The following is a 23986-nucleotide window of genomic DNA, read 5'->3' on the forward strand; positions in this document are numbered from 1 at the left end:
TGGTCCGCCTCCCACGTGATTCTACAGCCTGTAAATTGACAGCCCTGACTATTAAGGAAGGGAGGGGAGGGGAGAGTGAGCATGCCACACAGGAAAAGAAGTAAGACTGACTTTGGAAGGAAACTCTGGAGCGGGGGGCGGCTGGCAATTTTGCAACATCTGCTGACTTTTCTTCATCTGTGGACTTGGAGAATTGCCATAGTAACCTTGTCTCCAGCACACTGAAGTTTGTGATAGTGCAGTGGACAGAGTGCCTTGGCTTACTGCAGAAAAGCATGCTTGTGCTGGGCTAGGTGATGTAGCAAGTGATGGACGACAACCTTGTCCATGCCTCACTCAGATAACCTGCACCCTCTTTCTTAGCTTAGGACCTCGAGTGTCAAACTCTTCCAAACATTTTCTCTCTGGTTCCATCCCTTGTGTATGTCCCAGCATTGGGGAAACATCCAGCCGAATCACTAGACAATGCATGTAAGAAGAATCCACGTATATGGAGTTTTCTTGTAGTGAGTAGGAGGCTTCCTTGCCTCCTGGTGAGTGGTGGGGCTGCACTGTGTTCCAATAGCAGATCTCACCGTCTGAATGCAGGCGTCTGAGGCCACCTTACAGCACCCGTCTTTGGCATGAGATGCGGTTTACTCGTTTTCTTGGAGGAAGGGAAAACATTTAAAAGTGCCCCAGTATAGTCTAATATAGACAAAAATGAAAGGAATACTCTTGAACTTGGAGAAGTGAAGGGGGAAAAATGAGCTCCTAATTCAGCCGCTAGCTGAAGTTAGAGGACAGCCTGAGGAGATGGGGGCCTAGCCACATGCAAGAACGTGTGACATCTCAGAGCTGCCTGCACCCTGGCGACTGCTGGTTTGGTGGCTTTTGCCCGGTCTCAGGTGCAGCTGTAGAGATCACTGAGACGTCAAGAATACTGTCCATTAAGCAGTCCAGAAAGGCAGATGAACAGGAGGAAAATGATAGCAGCATTATCTACGCACTGTGCTATGTGTATGCAAGACTGGGTACCATCTACAGATGGTGAAAGAGCAGAGATGGATGCTCAGTTGCTCTTCTTGCATCATTATCCTTCAGTATTAAAACCTAAGTGAGATTTTTTTTTTAAATCCAGAGACAAAACAAGAAAATTAGACAATATAAAAAAACTCTGCAGAGGGAATTTGCTTCCTTTAACCTGGGACCAGAGAAAGGACCTAAATTTACTTGGGATCAGTGTATACAAGAAGGGCAAATGCAGACCTGCTATAGAGACCGCGCCTCATATCATCAGAGTTTAACCTAGGTGGATGTGCCTTCCTCTGTCAATCAAAGACTCATAGGGGCTTTGAATTCTAAGCAACAATTCGAAGGACAGCTCTGGAGAGAGGAGATTGCCAACATGCCTTTTGGGAAAGTTTTGTCTGTGTTCACATTGGGATGTTTTGATCCACTCCAATTCCATCATATGGATTTAACCCTGTCATGTGTATCATCGCTATAAATTATCCAATAGCGATCTTTATCCCTGAGAACCCCTTTAAGGGGAGGGGTATGTATTTGTTTCTGTGTGAGCATGTGCGTGGATTTAACAAGCTCAGGCTTGAGGTAAGCGCCCTTAGCGCTGAGCCATCTTCCTGCCCTGCTAAGAACCCATTTATCTGATGCGAATGAAGACAAGCATGAACACTCCACAGGGAACTAATATGTGAAGACTCGTGAGCAACAAAAGCACTTGAAGGCAGGGACGTTTGCAAACCCCCTCTCAGTTCAGGGTACTGTCCTTTTGAATGTGGGGCGTACAGATAGCTCAGTGGATGATTTCTGTATTAGCTTAATGACTGTGTCCAAGAAAATGGCATGCCAGACATTTTCTAGGAATTCTGTTTTTGTGGTAGATAGATGCTTTCGGTGTTAAGGAAGGCAATCTTATTAGTTAAAAATAATTAAGCTTTATGAGAATCTAGGTAATTGGCAGTTTCTGAACAACACAGTTGACAAATACTAACTTTAATTGCTGGCAATTAAGTTCTGGATATGTAAATCTTGCCCTAGTTCCTCACGGTCTAGAAAGCCCCGTGACATACCTGGATTCTATGGAGCTTTCATTTAGCTGGGTGATTTGTGCCTGTGTGAGTGGATTGTTAAGGATAAAACAGGGACCGGATAGACTCACATGTGAAGCCTTGGCTAGAGACTAGCCCTAGTTGTTTTAGCATGAGGATATGATTGATGCGCCTGTGTCACAGAAAACAGGCATTCTTAATTTTAAGGAAAAAAAAGACAGTGAAAGGAAATGCTGTTGAAAAGTCAGCAAATTTCACTTAGCAAAGCTACATAGAAGGTCCCTCAGGACGCCCTGTGTGAGGTGGCCCAAGGGGGTTCACATAAAGCACAGGGGAGCTGCTCTCAGTGTTCAGAAACTGTAACTTTCTCGATACTGAATGCGAGAGCCCATAACCTGACGTTGGAGCCTTATTTTCTTAAGAATTTAAATCTGAAGCAGATTCAGAGGTTAATTACCAAGTTGCACATCTGACAACATCCGAGCTACATCTGTGCGTCACAAATAAAGTCCTCAGGCGATCAGAAGGCTTGTCAGCTTAGAGCTGTCCGGCTAGGGACTTGCTTTGTGTTTCCGTTTAAAGCCGAAGCTTATTTAGTGACTCCTGGGAGTCAGGGCTAAGATTGAGTATAAGAAGGCAGTAGAGACCCAGACAAAACTGACAGCCTCGTAATATATCCCTTTCCACCTGACATTTCTTCCCAGCATGTAAGGAGACTGGAGCGTTTCAGAAACCGTGCATCCATATGGAAGCATCAGCCCCGGATATTAGTATACTATAAATATGAGCACAGTGTGTGTGTTCCCAATCATGTGTCAAAGATTAAGATGATTAGTGCCACTGACTGCAGAATCTTACTGTGAAGTGTGTGTTTACCTGGAGCCCCAAGGGTGGAAGCCACAGTGCTGTATGTGTAACTGTCACATAGGCCTGCGCTGAGGGCTTCGCTGCATCCGTTTGATTTTACACCGAGCCTCTAGATGAGTCCAGTGTCTTCCCGGTTGTCCAAAGGGAGGGTTGTTCTACTGTACAGAAGGGTTCATATCCCACCCTAGGCAATCAATAGTATCTGGTGATTATATCCAGTCCTTTACTTCCTAATCAGTGCTGCCTACCTCCGCCTACATGCCTAAGTAAAAGTCACATTTCCAGTTTGCAGTCAACACCAGGAAAGTCATGTTTTGGGCGATGGCTTTGCCATCTCTCACAGCGCTGGTGGTCGAGGACCATTGTCAATGCCTGATGCCAGGTTCTTTCTATATTTGACTTGCTTGCTGCATGGAACATAGTTTGATCAACTCTTGCATTGCATCTGAAGCCTAGATTACAGTGAGGTTTCACTGCAGTGGCAGCGGAGGTGTCTGAAGTAGCTGATTGCGGCTCTTTGTGCTTGTGTGCAAACCTCCCTTGATCACCTCACATATGGCGTTCTGAAAGAGCCTTGGTTTGGTTGTGCTGTATTTACTCCCTTTTCTAAAATATTTCCTTTCCTTTCTGTGTTTGTTTTGTTTTTCCTTAAAACCGAAACACCGAGTATCTAGGCCTACGCTTCCAGCAGCGCTGAAGGTTTTATTGTCTTAGTTATTCCTTCCCCTTGTTCGGGTTCCTTACTAAGCCAATTCCTATTTGCTAGGTGTTAATATTGACAGATAGACTGTCCCAGCCTTGAATGAGAAAGCCCAGGCCTCTGAGTGCCTCTTCCTCGCCCTGCTGGATGACAGGCACACACCTCCAGCTTGTGCGAGGCTGGGGACTGACCCCCAGGACTTGTGCCTGTTAGGCAAATGCTCTACTATTTGAGCTACACTCTCGGCCCTGCCCTGGCATTTCTAAAAGTTGGTTTCAGCCATTCCCTCTCCATTATTCCACTGTCTCTGGCCTCCTCCACTGTTTTCTGAGAGGAGGAACATGCTTTTGGATTTACGCATATAGGACTACACTGTAGAAAGTTCCTGGTTTTCATGTTGCGGGGGATGTGTGTGAAGAAATAAGGGTTCCTTTGGGAACAGCATACAGAACCTGCTGAGTCTTTTGGTCTGATTGAAAACCTGCTTCTTGTGGTTCCAGAAGGCTTAGCTTTGGCTGGGCCCGGGTCACCTAGTCACTTCATTACCATCAACATGATGCTCTAAGTGACTTCTGCTGGGTAGGAGGCAGTACATGGCGATTATTTCTACTTCAGTCTTCCATTTCCTCTCCCTGCAGCTGAAGGAGTACGAGGCCCAGCACCGGCAGTCAGCTGCCTTGGACCCCGCAGACTGGCCCGATGGCTCCTACCCGACACTGGACGGCTCGTCCACCTGCAACGTGAGTCCTTGTTCCTGAGCCTCTTGACCGCCTGTGCTGGTCAGGCTCAGGCCGAGCTGGTTCAACTTTTGTGTTTCTTTCTGAGGTCTCTTTCCATAGACTTCTTTACCTGGTGGTGCCTCAGCTAAATCAGAATATCCCCTTTTAGGTTGGCTTTCTTGGATTTTGTTTTTAAGTCATGATTTAATATGCATAACAAACCATGCTAGGTCATGAACCATCTTTTAGGCTTCAATTCAGCTTCAGTAAGTCTGTTCACACTGTGCCCTTCTAGAGGTTTCATGTCTTTTCACACAGAAATTTCACCCAGTAAGCAATTGTTGCTTCCACTCACGGGCCCTGGCAACCACTACTGTACTTTTCGTCTCTTACAAGTGGAATTGTTCCACGTTTGTTTGTCCATCCTGTGTCTGTTTGATCTCAGCAGCACAGATACATGCTATTCTACTGCAGTATTTAATTCACCTGTTCATCTGTTGGGAGACAGCTGGGTTGTCTCCACCCTTTAGCTATTGTGAACAATGTTGATACAGACCGTTAGTCTACCCCATCTGCTTTTCAGGTCTATGGAGTTAAATACTTGGTTAAAATTCTGAATAGCTAACCGTTCTGTGTTTAGCTTTCTGACAACTTCAGTCTGTTTTCCACAGCACGGACCCATGCCACCCTCCTGCCAGCAGTGTACAGGGGTTCCACGTTTTCCTTCTCACCAATACTCTTTTCTAATTTCTTGATGATGGCCATGAAACATGATTCGTTTGTGTTTCTGATTTGCATTTTCCCAATAATTACCAATGTGGAGCATCTTTTCCTGTGCTCGTAGGCCATTTGTGTGTCTTTGGGGGAAATGTTTATTCAAGGCCTTTGCACCCATGACCTTTATTTGTTGCTGCTGTTGTTGTTGTTATTGAGTCTCAGCATTTAAAAAATATATATTTTAAGTATTAATACTGTACCAGATACATGGTTTTTATGTCTTTTTCTCCCATCCATGGGTTGCTTTTCATTACGTCGATGATATTTTTGATACTGGTGTTCTACTCTAATGAAGTGACATCTTTGTGTGGGCTGTCTCGTGTATGATCTACTCCAATGACGTGACACCTTTGTGTGGGCTGTCTCGTGTATGATCTACTCTAATGAAGTGACATCTTTGTGTGGGCTGTCTCGTGTATGATCTACTCTAATGACGTGACATCTTTGTGTGGGCTGTCTCGTGTATGATCTACTCTAATGACGTGACACCTTTGTGTGGGCTGTCTCGTGTAGGATCTACTCTTTTACTATGATCTTACTTATTACTGTAGCTTTGAAGGAAATTCTAAAATTGTAAAATGGGATTCTTCCAATTTTACTTACCACTTTGAAACTATTTTTTCTCTAAGTCGAGGACCGAATCCAGGGCCTTGCGCTTGCTAGGTGAGCGCTCCACCACTGACCAAGATCCCCAACCCCATTTACTTTTTAATTGTGTGTGAGCATATGCACATGTCCATGTGTAGTGCCCTCGGAGGCCAGATGAGGGTGCTGGCTCTCCAAACTGGAGGTCCAGACAGTTGTGAGCCACCTGATGTGGTGCTGGGAAGGGAATTTTAGTTGTCTGCTAGAGCCGGAAGCACTCTAAAGCCTCGAGTGATTGGCGATCCCTTGAGATTCCATATGAATTTAAGAATGTTTTTTTACTATTTCTACAAAAGTTGCCCTTGAGTTTCTCTTGGAAACGCCACCAAATCTGTGGGTTCTCTCCTGTAGTACTGTTATCTGAAGGACACTGTTTTCCAGTCCATGAATGTGGAACATCGTCCTTTTCATTTAGTTTCTTTCGGGAATATTTTTTTCAGTTTTCTATGTGCAAGCTTTGCATTTTTGAATGGGATAATTTTCCTAATTCCCTCGGCCAACTGTTCAGTATTTTGTGCACAAACACGACTTAATGTCATTGCGCTGGCCTTGTCTCCTTTTGTTTGTTTGTTTGTTTTCTCTGATGGTGTGTACGTGTTAATGCTAGTCTCTGATCTGAGGGTTTTCTCTTCGTAAGATTGCGTCACCTGCAAAAAGGCAACTTGACTTCTTCCTTTCCCCTCAAAAAGCCCTTTATTATCGAGACTGTTCTGATAGGACCAAAACGGTACGTTTTAAACTGGGGGTTTCACGACGGTTCTAGGAATGGTAGTCTAGAATTGTCCTGCCCAGTGCCATCTTCCGACAGGATGGAACCAGAGTGGAGGGTGGGCTCCCCTGCATCAGAGCCTACAGAGTTGTTTGGTTTGCTAGGTTGTGTCCTCCTCGCATCAGGAAGCCCCTCTCCACCCACGACCCTAGACTCCCACCCGTGCCCTATGCAGCCCGTCTTTCTGAAATGAACTTCTTCTTCTTTAAGATATTTTAAAATTATATGTTTTATAAAAATCCTGATGCTTCCTTATTTTTGTATAAGATACATTCCATCACTTTTGGCACACCCAAGGCCTTGCGTAATCTGGCCCTGATCATTTTCTCTGACCTCATCGTTTTCTCCCACACCCTATATACCCTTCATTTCGGCCACACGGGCCCCCATATTCACTACTGAACAAACCTTGAGCTTTTCATATTTCTGAGTGTAACCCATACATTTTTTTATCTACCTAAAACATGTCTCCCATTTTTCCTGCTGGTGAAAATGTTTGCATTCTTCACGGTGCAGCCCAGTTCTTAGCTTCCTCTATAAACTTGCCCTGCCCTCCCACGGCACATTTATTGCTTCCTATTTCATGCTTTTGTTGAGGCAGATTTACTACATCAGCCCTAAGCAGTTATCCCAGAGCATGAGAAATAGTTGGACCTCTCTCGGCCTCCCCAAAACAGCAGGCTCCTAGAGCAAGGCGAGCATGCTGTGTTCTTTGCCTCTGCAGGGAGTACCTAGCCCAGCGTCCAGCTCACCTAAGCAAAGCTTTACCTAGTGCTCATTTTCCTTGCTCCTCTGAGGGCAATGCTTTGGGGTCTTGCTACAGATTCAGTTTTAACTTTGTGTCTAAGCAACAAATGGCAGCTTATCAGAAATAACTAATCCCTTTCACTACCTTCCCAAGTTCCAAAACAAACACTAGAGTTCCATTGCAGCTGAAGGATTGTGAGTCTGAATGCCACACCCGGTTTGTTGATAGATCAAAATGGTGCCATTTATAATAATAAATGTGTCTCAGGCTAGCCAGCCTTGGGTCCTGAGACTATGAGGTCATCAAACAGCCAAGTCCATGGTTTTGAGTATGACTCTAGGTCTTGCATTCCAATTCTGAAAGACTAAAGTGTAAATCATGAACTGAATGGGAATCATGAAGAATAGATACAGTAACTCAAGATTGATGCGATTCAAACTCAAACTGAGAGAGAAGACAGACTCAGTTGTCCATAGTGTATCAAGTCCACCGTGTACTGGCCTGACCAATATCATCTAAATCAAGGGCAAGGTTGACTTTGTCCATTCAGAGAAACAGGGTTGTTGTCAAACTTCACAAACGTAGACTGCAACCAATGAATCCTGTGTCATCTAGGAGGTTCATGTACACTAAGTTCTACGGACATTTTGTACAACCTGCCAAGAAAGCATTATTTCATTGATATTGGCATGTTGGGCTACTTTAAGAGGGCCCATCAGAGCCATCCCCGACCTGCCAACTGTCAGACTGAAGTGGATGTGTACGGACTGGGCATTTTATCCTCTTGGACGGTTCATCTGGGAGCTATGTATAGACACTTGCTTTGAAGCAGGCGTAGTGCTAGCTCTTCAGGCTGCAAAGGTGACCGAGAGACAGAGCTTTCACTTTAGTGCAGATGTTAAAATCATGCTTGTATTTGCACACACAAATCCAGAGTGCCAGATTCACAATTTTGTTAGTAACATCTCAATGATCTGTTTCTTTCTACATGGCTCAAAATAAACACACTCTGTCACCATCCCACAAAGGGCCAAGAATCCCATACATTCCTCCACATAGAGCACAGTCTTCTAGAAGCTGGAAAAAAATGACTTCTTTCTGTGGGTCAGAGTATAGATAATGATGCTGGGACTTGTATTAGGAACATGGGTTCACTAAGGCACGTTATTTACTGTGCGCTTTGCCGGTTGACTTTCTGCAGACTCCCACACGCTCTTAGTCAAGCCCCGTGTGCAGAACTGTGACCAGCAAGTGTTGTCCCTCAAGTTCGCTTGAACTCAGTTGCAATCCTGACTTGTGTGATTCTTATCCCCACTTAATCCTTCCCTGTGTTTTGAAGGAGACTGAGATCACCCCCTTCCTCCCCCAATATTCCATCATTATTCTAAAATTGCCTCCATGGCAGGGTTGCTAATGTCAGATAATTTCCATTGTGGTAACCACCCCTCCTCCTGGCTGCCATCCCAAATTAGGCAATTTTCAATTTTCTATTGATTCCTTTCTATACGAAGATGGAAATAGCTCCCTGGTCGTAGTCGGGAATGCCCAGACCTTGAAAGTCCCAGGGGATCATAAGGCCTTTGTCACCAGACCTCAATGCCTATATTGAAGCCTGGCATGCCTTAGGATGTCGTTTGCACTGATTTCATAGGCCCCCCCCCTGCCCCCATAGCTGACATTAGATAATTGCCTGTTGCCTCATAATACATCTGTATGCGCATTCCTCGTTTCTAAGAGTGTGAAGTACTAAAGATAGTTACCAGGGGAAGTGAGAAACAGCTTTCTCCTTGCCAGCGGAGCATCTGTTCTGTGCTGGAGTTCGTTAATAATGAACTTCTGTTGTCCATGTTGGAGTATTTAAAAGGGGCTCTGGCGAAGAATTTAATTTTATTCCTTCTTAAACAGCTGGGTGTTTACTTAAATATTTTTCTTTTAATTTATTTTAGCATTTTTCCCCCCGTTTGCCTCCTGCCGGGTAGAAGGTTATAGGAATTGCCATTTGGGGCTGTCGCTTTTGTGTCTCCAAGGTCAGCTTACCTTCTTGTTAGGAACACATTTAAGAGAATGGCTTGGCAGTTAAGAGCCTGTGCTACTCCAGAGATCCCAAGTTCAGTTCCCAGCACCTAAATCCAGCTAGTGGTTACTGCCTGTAACGTCAGCTCCAGGGGATCTGCTGCCCTCTTCTGGACTCTGTAGGTATGTGCATAGGTGGTGCACATGCGCATGCACAGACTCACTCTTTCACATCAATAAAAATGAGTGTAGGAAACACATTTAATTAGTCAAGTTAATGTTTATTTAATAAATTACGTTCTCAATGATGTCGTTATTATGATCAACAGTCTTAGTAAATAATTGACTTTATAACACCAAAGCTGACGGATACGAGTTGATGAATTGGGTTTGGTGTTCGCACACCAAGGAAAGATGCTTGTGCTGAAATACTCTTCCTAAAAATGTCAAGCTATGTATCTGAATGTGTTACTTAAGTTATTTCAAGTAGATTAGAATGTACAAACCAAGTTAAAGGCATGGCGGTGATGAAGTAGAAGGGCTTGTGGAGTGTTGCAAACCTGTATTATCTAAGTGCTTTGGTGGCCTTCACATTGTGTAAAATGTTCTAGAAAAAAAATGGAATTGTGTTTCTGAGGCCAGGGTTGTAGGGTGAAGAATCTGTTGTGAAGTCTATTGTCTTGGGAAGCGGGTCATCCTGTCAGAGGTAACACTCCCACATGTGAGGAGATTTAGGGTCTGAGTCGGGAGATATCTACATACAGGAACGTTGCGGTGTTGGGGCGCGGGCGTTGTGATTCCTCACATCCGGGAATTCGTCTCTCCCTAGCCTTTCATTCCAGCTATAAATGTGACTGCTAACCTGGGTTGAGGTTCAGGAGAGCCATGTGGGTGGACTGTTCCCGAAATTTGAGTAACAAGGAGACAAAGTGCCGTGCGGCCTCTTCTGATGACCCTATTTTAAGTGTTGACGGAAGACTCTCAAGGAAGGTCCACACTAAAATATGCCCTTGGTGTATTATGTTTGGGGTGGGACCTGTGAAGGTTTTGGAAACGTTCTAAAATTATAAGCCACAGAAGTTCAGTGGCTGGGTTTAACTCAGGTGGTTTCGTTGCTTTTTTTGTATATAGCACCAAGGATAGAAACCCAGACCTTCTGATGCTTAGCAAACACTCTGCCCGTGTGTCAATACTGGCAGCCCACGAGGCAGACTTTTCAAGGTCATTTCATGGGCCCCGTTAACAGGCATTGTTGGTAAGATGGAAGAGTCAGGCTTGATGTTGTAAGAAGGGGAAGTCTGTGCTACAACTTTCTGGAACAACATTAGCCATTTTGGTGTGTGCTGAAGGAAAGCTAGGTGTAGCATATTAGGTTGGTAGCAAAGGGCCTGATTCGACTATGGAAAAAGGGATGGCTAACAAGGTAGCCACACTATACCACCGGCTGCATCGAGTAGGCTGTGTTTTTAAGACTATGGGGGAACAGGGTGATAACATTTTATATGTGTACACAGTGCCCTTCTTATAGTCTACAGTCTGCCCTTGCATCGAATTCTAGACTGAATCTCTTCTCCTCTTCCTCTCCTTCTCATGGGCTTAGTTTGTCTTTTTTGAGATGGAAGGGGGTTTATGTTACTTAGGCATGTCCTCAACTGAGTCCTCAACTCCTGAGATCAAGCAACCCTCCCGCCTCACCTCCTAAGTGTCTTTGCAACAGGTGTGTGCCCTCTTGCCTAACTTTTAACTGGGCTATTTTTTTTTAATGTGTTTGTTTTTTATTATGTTGGTTTTTATTTTTTTATCAGCAAGAACTAATGTTTGTAAGTTAACGTTTGTCAGAAATGTGATTTTTATATTCAAAAGTATTCAAAGAAAATCATGAACCAATGTCATGGGCTTCATCATTTTGGGAAATAAGACTCAAAAGGGGACTTTGTGTGACAGCATTTAAATTTACCCAATCTCCCTCCTATAAGTAATCCTCAGTTGAAAACTATATAATTTTTATATTTTCCCCAATGTGGATAGTTAATGAATATTTATTGGACTCATAAATGATGCATAAAAATCCACACATATCACAGCATCAGAGCTGGCAACCCAGGACCCATTTCCTCCAAGAAAATGGCTGCCTCCGTTTCCATGGTCTTCCCATATATTGTTTTACTTTATGAAGAGGACATTAAAGAGAGGCTAGATCCCAGGTGTAAAAATCACTTGGGTATCCAAGTGTCTCTACTTTGCCTTTGTATTTCTTTGCTCTGGGAACTTCTGCCTAACTCTTGCTTTAGCCCCAAAAGGCTCAAATTAGCACAGTGCTTTGTACCTTATGGCTTAGGAAATGGCTCTAATATTGAAGTTTTAGTGTTCAATTAGCTGGACTTGAACATGGGGTGATCGGGCCTGTGCATCAGTTCTTAATGTCACTTACGTTACACATGTTACAAAAGATGAATGTACCCATTTCACTTGCAGTGTGAACAGGAAGAAAGAGAAGCAAGGCCCGACAATAATTCCCAGAGGCCATTTGAGTCCAACTGGTGCAGGCATCCCCCATTCTGTGAAGTGCGGGGATTGAACCCTGGACCTTGCATGTGCTGGGCAAGGATACTACTATTGACCCTATTTCCAGCTCAGCAGGTCTTTGTACCTTGCTGAGTTCTATTGTACCCACGTAATTAGCCCTCCTTGGAATCTTTGTAAATGTAACTATGTTTTAAAAAGACAAAAACACCAGTCAATGGTAGCCCACGCCTTTAATCCCAACACTGGGGAGGCAGAGGCAGACGGATCTTTGTGAGTTCGAGGCCAGCCTGGTCTACAAGAGCGAGTTCCAGGACAGGCACTGGAGCTACCCAGAGAAACCCTGTCTTGGGAAACAAAACAAAACAAAACAAAACAAAAAAAACCAAAGCAAACAAACAAAAAAGAACAACAACAAGAAGAAGAATCGTTACTGGTTCTAGTCTTTTAATACATCCTCAAAGCTTTTAAAAGATTATGCTGCCTTTTACGAATAATTTCAGTAAAATTTCATTTTGTTTAACTGAGTGAGGCAATATAGGAAGAACTAGCACCCTGCGTTTTATCAGTGGCTTTGGAACCGAAGTGATAGCCAAACAGGACCTTTCAAATTCCTACTGTAGAAGAAATAGCTCCCTCGGTTTCCAGTTTAGAGTGGAAATAGCAGATAAGAGCAACCCAGTGGGAAAACACACGTATGAAGTGTATTTATTTACCGATGAAGCGGGGAGGAGGGAAGGAGAGAGAGAAATGAGAGAGAGAGAGAGAGAGAGAGAGAGAGAGAGAGAGAGAGAGAGAGAGAGAACAAATGTGCACAGCACCATGGTGGATGTGTGCACGTCAGAGAATGACTTTCAGAAAGTTGGTTCTTGCCTTCCCCCTTGTAAGCAGAGTCTCTCTTTGTGCTCCTGCACCGCACCGAGTGGTACCCCAGACCCACCAGCCCAGAGCTTCCTGGTGATCCTCCAGTCTCTGCCCTCCCATCCTGCTGTAAAAGTGGATTACAGTTACAAGTCCACACCTCTTGCTTTTTATGTGGGTTGTGGGCATTGAACTCACATCTTCTGACTTGTGTGGTCAGAACTTTAACTGGCTGAGCTACCTCCCTACCGCTGTAGTGAGAGGGTTTTGGGAAATTAAGAATTTGCTCCAAATTCAAGTGGCTGTAAGCTGAGAGTGGTAGCTGGGGTGACTTCCTGTTGTTCATTCCCTACTTCCTGTTGTTTACTCAACCATGTCCCCTCCCATTCCCAGTCTTCTCCCTGGGACCAGGGCCAAAGGCTGAGGCATGTGTTTGATGAATCCCTTAAGATCGCCATGGAGAAATAAAGTTAGTCAAGAAGGAGGTGCTTGCCTCGGCCGCCTCTGGCAGCCTGCGTTCACCCAGCGTGGGAGCAGTGCTGGGTTAGCTCAGACGTTCCTCAGACCTAGGTCCCCATCCTACTCCCTGCCAGCTCCGCCCCTGTGGCAGATCAGCCGGTCCTCTCTACCCTTGTGAGGGCTCATGGCACAGAGCGATAATTTCCCAGTGGATGTCATCTTTTGCTACTCCATGGTTAGATCATCTGTTATTTGCATTGGCTGTCATTCTTGAAATGTCCGAGTTCCCCCCCTCCCCCCAATGCCATTTTTGTACATGCCACCACATGTCAGTAGCATAGCTGGAAAAAACTTCCCATGCGAGTGCCTGCTGATTCTGCGCCGCTCTCACCGGATGCGGCTCTCACCGGATGCGGCTCTCACGGGATGCGCGTGCGCGACTGGTTTTCGGCCACGGCACGTTTTGCTCTGTCAGTGGATTTAGGAGAAGCGCTGGCGTGGCTTCGGTGCCACTAGCGAAGAGGGAATGATCTGTGGAAATGATCGTGCAGGTGGTTGGATCAAGCGTATGGTACGACTATCTCACATCTGGAGGGCATCCTCATCACAGTGAGGCCCATCAGTGAAGTTGGGCTCTCTGCAAACCAACCAGGGACATCTTGGTTTTCATATGTGCGGTTACAGGAAGTTGGCAGTAGGGCCTGTAGACCCTCCTCAGTGTATCAAGAGCTACGTGAATAGAAATAAAACACAAAGTTGATTAGTGTGATGTAATCTAAGGGTATCTATTTTAAAAGAGATTTTAGCTTGATAGTCTTTTAATACAATTTGGTCTGTTGCTTCTCTTATCTGGTTAAAGCCTATAAAATTAGAGATGCAGATATCTTTTGACCTATAAAATGTAGAATCTTTTGTCTGGCCTAATACGTGACTACCAGATGAGATATATCACATTTATTCCACTGGCTGATTATATCTGAATGCAGATATCATCTGATTTGGGTCAGGGTTAGGCTCTTTGATTTGCACTTCTTTACTTTGCTGGAGGGAGCAACTCCAGGGAGTCTGAAGATAAAGAGGATGTCGGTCATTGTCTAGTGTTATAGATTCGTCACATCTCTGTCCTTCATTAAAGCCACTTGCACCAGTGCCAAGCCTTATTTATTGGGCCACAAGGCCTTCTTGTGGTTCCTGAACAGGATCCAATGAGCTGGATCCGGAGCCAGCTCACTGAAGTCATAGGCCGCCCATCGCCTTGTTTATGGTGTGTTTGAACTCTGTCATCACAGTTTCCCATTATACCCAAACTCTCAGAACTACAGTCAGCTGCAGACAATGACACTCATTTGGGAAAGGAAAACTAACTAAATAAAATTGTGTGGGTGCCGGGGATTGAACCCAGGGCTTTGAATAGGGAAGCAATATTTAACACACCCAAATTCTAGTTCCACAGAATAGTAGCCATTGAAAGTATCCCTCTGTTCTCTTCTGTGCCCACTTTCTCCTCTTAATGCCGCACCACGCCCTCTGATGTGCCGATGTTAGTTGTATAAAGCTAAGAGCACAGCATAACTGATTCCTAAAACTATGTGATTTATCTCTTGCCCAGTTGCCCATTTGACCCAGTGTGTAGATGAAAGAACGCCATCTCGAGTCTTCCTCTAACAGCCCATGGGGCAAACATTTATTGAGCCTCTACCATGCAGCAGTCTTTATACACAGTGACCTTGTGGTTGGGAAAAGGAGGCAGGCAGATGGATAGCATGCTTGCGGGCATGGGGAACACGCCTATAGATGGCAGGCGCATGCAGGAAGTCCATCGCACCCTTAGAAGCCTCATCAGCGAAGGTGACTGATACTGAGCAGATCGCCACGTAATAAAGAAAAGTGGGTGTCAGGTGAAGGGAGCCATGGGGTTCAAGGTGAAGAGCTGGGTAGGTATTCAGGTGTGGTAATAGGAGAAAATGAACGTATGTGCTACGAAGCTTTTTCTCTCTGTTTGCATTTTGACTACCAGGGCGTACATTCTGTCTTCAGTCCCTTCCTATTAACAAATGCATTCTGTAACAGGTTTTGGTCTTTTGTTTCCTTATGTCTGCTACTTTTTTTTTGTATCATCTGTGCATGTCCTCTTTGACAGGCCTTAAAATTCATGGCCTTATTAAATTACTTAAAATGATTGTAATGTATATGTTTGAAAGTTTATCTACATATACGTCTGTGCCGTGTTTGTGCCTGGTGCCCAAGGAGGCCAGAAGAGGGCATCGGATCCCTTGAAAATGGAATTATAGACAGTTGATAGCTGCCACACAGATGCTGAGAACTGAACCTGGGTTCTCTGCGGTAGGAGGAAGTGCCCTTAACTGCCCAGCTGTCACTGCAGCCCCTTAAATTATGTTACATGGTGAAACAGCTGGACTTTTTTTTTTGTCTCCTGGTAAAGATAAAAGATCAAAAAATTGCATTGATTTTTTTTCAAAGCCCTTGAGCTCCCTCTCCCTACCCATTTCCTTTTTCCTACGTGTCATATCTTGGGTTTTGGTTGAGTGACTGTCAGTCATGCTGCGGTGGCTCTAGTCACATTTCCTACTTGTGCTGATGTGAGGAATATCACTATTTGACTGTGTGTCCTGCTGTGTAACAGTCGATGTTCCCCTACCATACCCCCAGCTGAGGTCTTTATTCTGTGGTCCATTGTGTTTATTGTTGCTATAACAGTGATGGACAGGTCAGAGAAGTGATAGAATGTGGTCTCCATTGAAGTCCCTGTGCCGTGCTTTCTCTCTCCGGAGACTACATCAAATGTGGCTTGTCACAGTTCATGCAGGTTGGTTCATGGCAGCAGAGCCACCCTGCCTTCAATTCATATCTTCAGTTCTAGAGGTTTAACATAGATCACACAGCTTCATTATCAACTTTCCATCTTTCTCACATGGATTCCCAGTTCCGTTTCCACTGTTCCTCAGTCAGGACATATAAAGGAGTTGTGAATTTTGTTTCTTTCCAGATTTGTGGTTGTGACAGAATTTTCTGCCATTTGCTAGTCTGGTTTTTGAAAAAGTGGGCAAGAACTTTTGGCAGTTTGTTTCTTATCTTGAGCATGCAGTGTGTAAGTGGTAATGTGTGTTCCTTTCTTTGGCTGTTGATAGTGCAGTATCTTGCTGGGTTTTAGTTACAGTTTTGGCAAAGGAGGCCAGTGTTCTGTCTATTGTTGTGAGCAGGCCATCCACTGGTTCAGTGTTTATCAGTTATGTCCTGATGGCTTTGCTAATTCAGTGACTACAAACAGCATCATCAATGATAATGATTCTGCTTTTTTAAAAAAGATAGGCATTCAGCCTGGATCCTTTCGCTTGTAACTTGAGTCAAAGTTACTTCTTATTAATTCTATAGACAAACCCCAAATTATGGTAAGGAGATAGATAGATAGATAGATAGATAGATAGATAGATAGATAGATAGATAGATAGATAGATAGATAGACGGACGGACGGACAAAGACTTCGGGAGTGACGTGGGCTCACCTGCTAGCCTGGGGACATAGGTGGGTATCCAAACCCGCCCTTCTGTGGCTACTAGATTCTTTGGGTTTTCTGTATTTCTGCATCATTGTGCATTGGATGGAATTGTTAGACAGCTGTCCGGAGAAGTCACTGTGCCTGAACCATGACTCACTAGTCTGAGATGCCAAAGTTAATGTGACTTTGCAACACACCCAGTCCCCGAGGAGACTTACCACTTCGGGAATGAGCAGTGGACTTTCCAGTGCATATGTGATTGCCCTACTTGGCAGTGCGGCTCTGAGTCAGCCTTAGCCATGGCACAGAGCTGTATGAGAGCCCGGGGCACTTGGGAATGAGGAGAGTGGGGTTTGCTCGAATCTTTAGGGTGCTTCACATCACAGATGTGCATTGGGTGTACCCCCAGCCTCTCACAAGGGAAGTGGACTGCTGCTGCCGGCTTTCCTGCCTCTTCTCCACTGTGACCTTAGGCTAGTTTATATAAATGGTCTCCTGACCTGTGGGCAGGATAACATCATGCAGAAATGTCAGCCAAGGCTTTACGTATGGAAAGGAAGTCAGTCCTCTTAATGCCTCCTTTCCAACCACAGGGGAGGGGGAGAAGCATCTTCTTGGCGTCCAGGGACATTGTCGATTTGGGGTCTTCTTGCACCCATAGTCTCCCTAGACTTGGTGACTCTTGAGCTCTGGCTTTCCCTCCTCCTTTGGGAGAAAGAAGGTAGCAACATTGTTCTGAGGGTGCTTAAAAGTAATTCCATGTTCTTGAGTTTAGGAAACAGACTAGAATATGCCGTGGAAGGTAACATCCATTTATGTTCCTTTGGGCCCTGTATTAATTTTTAAGGTTTTTTAAAAAGAATTGAGTGCTGACAGTCCTTTACCCCTAGGGGATGGTAATATTACCTCAGTTCCCACACACTTTTTCCAAATAAAAGTCTCCTGTAATTATCTTCTCTTCTTCTGCCTCCTCCTCCTCCTCCTCCTCTTTTTCCTCTTTCCTGAAGTTTGGCGACAACTAGTTAATTTTGAAGCTGCCAGAGCGATTATTTCAGTGTTGCACGGCACCTTTGGGAGGCGAATGGAATCTCATCGTTTTTTCCCATCTGCTGACAAAATCCTCCTAATTTCAGAGGGCAATGATGTCACCCTTTAACAAGCAAAATATTTCTTACTAAACAGATGGGTCTCCTTGCCTGACTTCTTCGTAACACAGCAGGGCGCGGGGCACAATGTGCACATGGTTTATGTAGCTGTGTGCTTTAAATTGAACAGGATTACTCTAAACTCAGGGAGACTAATTTTTTTTTTATCACAAAGATTACCTTGATGACAGTGACTCAAAGGTCCCTGCCATTACTGAACACGGCTCAGTCCTCGAGTGTTGGGGAAATCTCGCGTGTACCCAGGCAGAGGCAGAGGGAGGATGCTGCCCTAAGGTACGGAAGGATCCTGAGTGCATGGCTTCTTGGACCATGGAGGGAGACCAGTCATGGTGGAGAGATGATGAAATCCAGCGTGGAGAAAGGGAGGGTGGAAGCTGTGGTTGATTGGTGTCACATGCTGTTATAAAGTGACATCAGCTCAACTCTGTGTCCAGCTAGATAGGCGAACATCCGAGGTCAGAGAAGAAAGTGCCGTCTCAACACTAACCTCTAGGTCATGTGGGAACACGGATGTGCCTCCCCCTCAACCCGGAAGAAGTATTAACCACCCACTAAAGCATATCTCAGTTTTCCTAGCCGAGGGAGCATCTTACCGTGTGCAGATCACCTTTGTCTCTCAGGGATGACACCGGCACTCCTGGCCTGTATCAATCATGATTCAGAACTTCCTGTGTGCTTTTCTGCCTTGCGCTTCCTCTCTTGTAACGTTTGTAAGTTCAGGGGCTGCTCCTTAGTCATGTTGGCACTTCTTGCCCTTCCAAATGACTTCAGTCAGTTCATTCGTTAATTAATTAATTAATTAATTAATTCGTTCATTAATTCATTCCAGTGAAGAAATACCTAAGTAGTATCAAGACAGATTTGATTTTTATTTATCCAAGTGGAAAACATATAATGCTTGGGACTCAAAATGGTGAGGAATATAGTTAAGACAACACTTTCTTCAGAGCAAACTGTAGTATGTGTCAAAAGTCTTGCAGATGTACACAATTTTTTAAAACCTATCCACCCTAAAATCTAATCATCAGGTCAAAGATAAAAAAGACCATGTTAAACATGTTACTACATTTGCCACAGTATGCATCCGAGTTGGTGTATGTTGGAGACATCCAAATGTCTGATGACAGGCACTTTGTTGAAGTAAATACCAACGTGCTTCTATGATGGAATGCCGTTGAATCACACTATTTTTGTGTATTCTCTTGGTAGAGTGTTTGTTGACATGGGAAAATTTTCTGTGCATGCTTCTTCTGAGAAGTGGGTATTGAATCAGTTTGAGCAGCATCCATGGGGAGGGCCAGGGTTTCTCTAAAGAAAACCACAGGAGGCAACAGAGGGAAGGGGTGGGGTCCTCCTCACTGACAGAGTAAAGTGACGGTCACCGGTATTGTATATTTATAATTGTGACCACACAGCTCGAAATCCGTGGCAAGGCCTTTGCAGCCTGTCTCGAGACCTAACAAATAGCCTAGAATTCAGGTGTTCCGAATGTGAACTGGAGCCAGTTTGCACACCTGCTGTGTTCAGGTAGGTTCAAGTCTACTGCTGAGAGAATGAGACCCCCAGGCAGCAATAAGAGACTGTCTGCGTTCTTTTTTCAGAACCAAACATTTCCTCTGGCCACTCTAGCCGGTTGCTTTTTCAGATGTTTGACCTGATGTGTGGTGAAGGCTGAGAGCTGAGGTCTGGGGTTGAGGAGCCTAACAGCTTCACTCCTTGTTGAGTACATAATATTTATGGAGGACTTGCAATAGGTAGACACTCTGGTCATTCATTTCTGTGAAGAGGCTCCGTGCATTCAAGTCAGGAGATTAGCCCAGGCCCATGTCCCTAGAGAGTTTCTTTCCTGTCTTCTGAAAGGCAAGTCCAGGTTGAGTCCAACATGGAGCCCAACATTATTTCTATAAATGCCAGGCTTGCCCTCTGAGAGGTGGGGCAGAGGTGCAGAAAGCAGTGTGTAAAGTCAGCTCTCTTGCTCTTCCTCTTAGCAGAGGAAGCAGGCCGTGGGTGGGTTGGTGTGTGTGTGTTGGGAGGGGAGTCAGAAACCTGTCTTCGCTCTGCTTTCTTCACCGTATCTTCATCAATGCAAGCTGAGAAAATGTTCTATCCATCCTGGGCTTCCCGCTTTGCCAGGTAGCAAGGGGGAAAGAAGTTAGTACACATGCCTAAGGTGACCCGCCCTTCCCAGCGATGGAAGGGGATCTGAACCCATGCTTGCTGAGTGTCGGAGTCCTTGCTCCTAAACTCACCCCACTTTCCTGGCATCTTAGCATCCTGTGCCACCTAAGCCTCATTGTCACTGTGCTTTATGGCTGTGTGTCACACTAGCTTTGTGGCTCTTCCTTGGACTCCTTGGACTTGCTGTGCCCATAGCACTTAAAAGAGCCATTTGTCAGAATAAAACGGACTCTGATGGAGCTTCAGCCAGTAACAAATAAAAGATGAAGAGGTAACAAATGAAGGAGGAGGAGGGGGAGGAGGAGGAGAGGAAGAGGAAGAGGAAGAGGAAGAGGAAGAGGAAGAAGAAGAAGAAGAAGAAGAAGAAGAAGAAGAAGAAGAAGAAGAAGAAGAAGAAGAAGAAGAAGAAAGCGCTTTAAGATAAATGTTTTCAAACCTAAGTTGCATTTAGGAATCCTAGGACTATTATAGGGTGTAAGATCACACACTTTGAAATGAAAATCAGCTTGTTCTGATACTAGAAGCAAAACTCTTTCTCAAGTAGAGAGCACATAGGGACATGAAGGGTCCCACTTCATGCAAAGTCCTTTCTACTTGAGAAAAGGGCCATGGCTGAACTGTATGGAATGAGGGAGTGGTATTTGCTAAATGCCAGAGTCGATAGTACTTCAGTCAAAAAGCACCTGCCACAGCTTGGGTTGTGTGTGGCCCTGAAATGCCAGTGATGAGCGGTGAAGCCCAGAGTGTGTGGGGATTGGTTTGTGATATAGGGAGCTGGACAATACAAGGACGCTATGGTGAGGAAGACGAGGAAGTTTCTTAAAGGTAGAAGAGGGCTTCTGGGGCTGAAGATGGGGTGGAGGGGCACGAGGTTGATTCATTTCTGGCTAAAGAAAAAGGTCTCTGGGGGAGCAGCAAAGAGAATCAGGTGAGGTACTCAGCAAAGTGGGAAGCTGGCCTATATTCCGATGCATTAACAAGAGACCCTGGGCAAAGCGCGGCCTTCCTCTTGTGAGCTTTGGGCCGCAAATCTCTTGTGAGCTTTGGGCTGCAAATCTGTTTATTTGTATCTTTTATTTTTCACTTAAGTAAGCCCCGAACCTCCTCCAAAAAGACTCTCTGCCGTTTTAAAAAGGCAGTAGTTGGCACTCATTGGGGAGCTCCAGGCTTCCAGGTATTTTGCTGGTGTTGTGTGTAAAGACCCTGTAAAGAGATGGACAAGGTGCCACACGGTGGAAGAGAGAGCTAGGCATGAACAGTGCAAGCTGCACAGTGGGGATGAATGACTTCACTGAGGGAAGTTAGCCGTGGAAAGACAGATGGGAACTGCACTGCACGTCATGGAGGCTTTTTTATATGAGTTTTCAGTTCTGTCTTGTTTAGCTGATGTTCTGTTTAAATAACAGCCTGGGCCTGGTGCTCCCCAGAGAACCCCCACGAGAATGAAGTGATCATCTTGAGTCATGGGCCTCGGGCTCCCTGTGCTGGAATGCACGGGAACTCAGCTGCCCTGAAATGACTGCTGGAACAATTTGGAAAGAGGGTTTTGGAAGTTTTGGGGAAGGGGAAATAGCCTACGTTTACTCTGGCGGTTAAAACGGGAGTGGGGGAGTGGAGGAGGGAAGGGAGAGAGAGAGACACACACACACACACACACACACACAGAGAGAGAGAGAGAGAGAGAGAGAGAGAGAGAGAGAAACCACAATCATAAACCTTACAATAGTAGTTTCAAAAATAGCCCTGGAAAGGTGACTGCTTTGAATTGAGACCACTCCCTTCAGGGAACGTTTGGAGCCGCATCTGCAAAAGCAGTCTGTTTTAGAGTTCAGTCACTCAGAAGGGTTCGTCCTCTGTCCTGGATTCGCTCAGATTCTCGCGTTCTTTCTTTCTTTCTCTGGAATTCCATAGACAGTAATTAAGGAACTGGAGGCCAGCAGGAGGTCAGGGAGCCTTCCTCAGTGAAAACAGGGATTGTTGGCCGTGCACAACACTCCCTTTTTTCCTTGTGGTGAATAGGAGATTTGCTTAGAGCTGATGACTTATGCCTTTCTTACAAGTTATCCAGTTAGCAAGCAACTGGGGAATCGGGCAGCAGGCAGAGAGAGGCTAATTGAATCCAGTCAGTGTCCTGGTGCTCTTCTTCGGATGTTGGGCTGTGACTGGGAGAGCCTGCCCGATCATGTAACTGCAGAGAATATGTTCGCAGGAGTGCCTGGTCCGACTTGGAGATTGCAGGACTGACTGACGAAGGATCAAGAGTGAGATTTGCTCCGAGTAGGGAGGGGGAAGGGGTACCTACCGCACCTTTGCAAAGCTGCCCCTTACGCCTGCTAAATGCCGAAGCCGGTAAGTGGACGAATGCTTTGTGTGTGTGTGTGTGTGAAAGGAAAACTTTTCTGTTAGGACTTTCTGCCCGCTCCCGCCTAGGATGCAGCTTCCTTGGCTCCCTAAGTTTCTCTAGATCTGTCCATCTCCCCTAGCTGCTTCCCTGCCTTCCCACCCAGCGGGATCACCAAGTTACCGTACATAACTCTTGGAGAATACTAAATATTATTTTGAGAATATGAAAGAATGAGCAAGCCCGGGCTGGATCCACTCTTGCCAGTTGGGCTGACTCTGTGTGAAGGGCTTAAATCCAAACGGCGTTCGGCATCGCTTTCAATAAGCCTACGATTAATTGGCCTCCTTCTTATGCCTTTTAGAATTATTGCAGTGACAGCTTGCCTCTAGGAAGTTGAAGTGTATACGACTTCTTATGGGCTGGGCGCAAACAAAACTCTTGTGTGACTTCCTTAAGCAAATGTATTCGCAGTTGAAAAATGCTTCTCAGAACTGCTTCTATATTGAATGATGTCGTGTAGCTCTGGGGGAGATACAGAGACTTAGCCTGGTTTTTCTGGTTGTTGATTGTGACAGTGTGTCTCGGATTTGGAGGGCTGTTAACTGTGACAGCGTGTCTCAGATTTGGAGCCGGGAGGCAAGTCGTAACCCTGTGCTTGTGATGGTCGCATATGCTTCTGCCTAAGGGTCTGGTTGCTCATTGCAAGCATGGATTGACGTTTATTCCAGCACATCCGTTGCTACCGTGCCACTAAATTTTTTGGAAACCATGCATTCTGTACATCACAGATGTAACTGTTCGCTATAAGGTGCGGTGAAGCATCCGCTTCAGGCGGCAAATGACAGGCTTAGGATGAGGGGTGAGGGAATGTTTGTAGAGGGCGCCAGCACGCGGGTCTTCTTAGTTACAGATGTGATTAATTTTGCTCCCCTTTCCCAATCATCTTGCGTGCAGTTGTGTTATCAAAAGTTCTCCACGCTGGCTCCCTGGCTTTTCCCATTAGAGCATCACAGATGTGTCAAAAGATGCACTTGTTCCAAGAGAAGCTGGATAGAAAGGAGGCTCCACCCTCTTGTCCATGCCAAATGGCCCCATAGACTCCTCACTCAGTGCCTGGCTGGCGAAGGGTGTGCTATCTCTTTAAAGCAGCTATACTTTTGTGCCTTGGCTTGGTCAATTTGTTATGGTTTAAAACTGTGGAGCCAGCTGTCTGCAATCTGATGTAATGTTGCTATGGAAACCAGAAATGAAACACTTAAGCATTCACCACAGAATTACTACATATAGCATTAGCCAAAGTAATTAAAAGTTGAGCCATATGGGCTTTCTGGTGGAAAAAATCTACAGCGGAAAGCTTAGGAATGGAATGTTTCTGTTTACAATACTGCAAAGGCTCTTTGCGCATCTTTTGGTGGAGTCGTGGTTTGTCCCTCTCCGCATGGTTTTGGATGGGGTGGATAAAGCTGATGGACGTCACCCTCTTGTCTGTCAGGTGATCAAGCTGAAGGTTACTTTCGTGAACTTTAATAAACTAACTCAGAGGTGCAGGGGTACAGCAATGGGAAAATGAGTATGTGTGAACATGTGCTTTTAGGTTTTTGTTTATATACAAATCATTTATATGCAAAGTAGAAATTCTTTCTCTTCT

The 23986-nt window shown here is 45.1% G+C and overlaps 1 protein-coding gene across 6 annotated transcripts in view; it reads left to right on the forward strand.

Moving 5' to 3' along the window:
• Positions 1–23986, forward strand: part of Sash1 (SAM and SH3 domain containing 1) — a 171123-nt gene that overhangs the window by 111297 nt on the left and 35840 nt on the right. For 4 of the 6 annotated variants that reach the window (XM_075949185.1, XM_075949204.1, XM_075949195.1 and 1 more), the window contains one exon: positions 4257–4358. In XM_075949185.1, the coding sequence (XP_075805300.1) occupies positions 4257–4358 (102 nt within the window). Of the gene's footprint in view, positions 1–4256; positions 4359–21824; positions 22344–23986 lie in introns of those variants that run through there. The other 2 variants (XM_075949222.1, XM_075949228.1) reach the window with 2 other exon arrangements.

Source organism: Microtus pennsylvanicus, chromosome 1 (assembly GCF_037038515.1).
Source record: "Microtus pennsylvanicus isolate mMicPen1 chromosome 1, mMicPen1.hap1, whole genome shotgun sequence".
Taxonomy (NCBI): Eukaryota; Metazoa; Chordata; class Mammalia; order Rodentia; family Cricetidae; genus Microtus; species Microtus pennsylvanicus.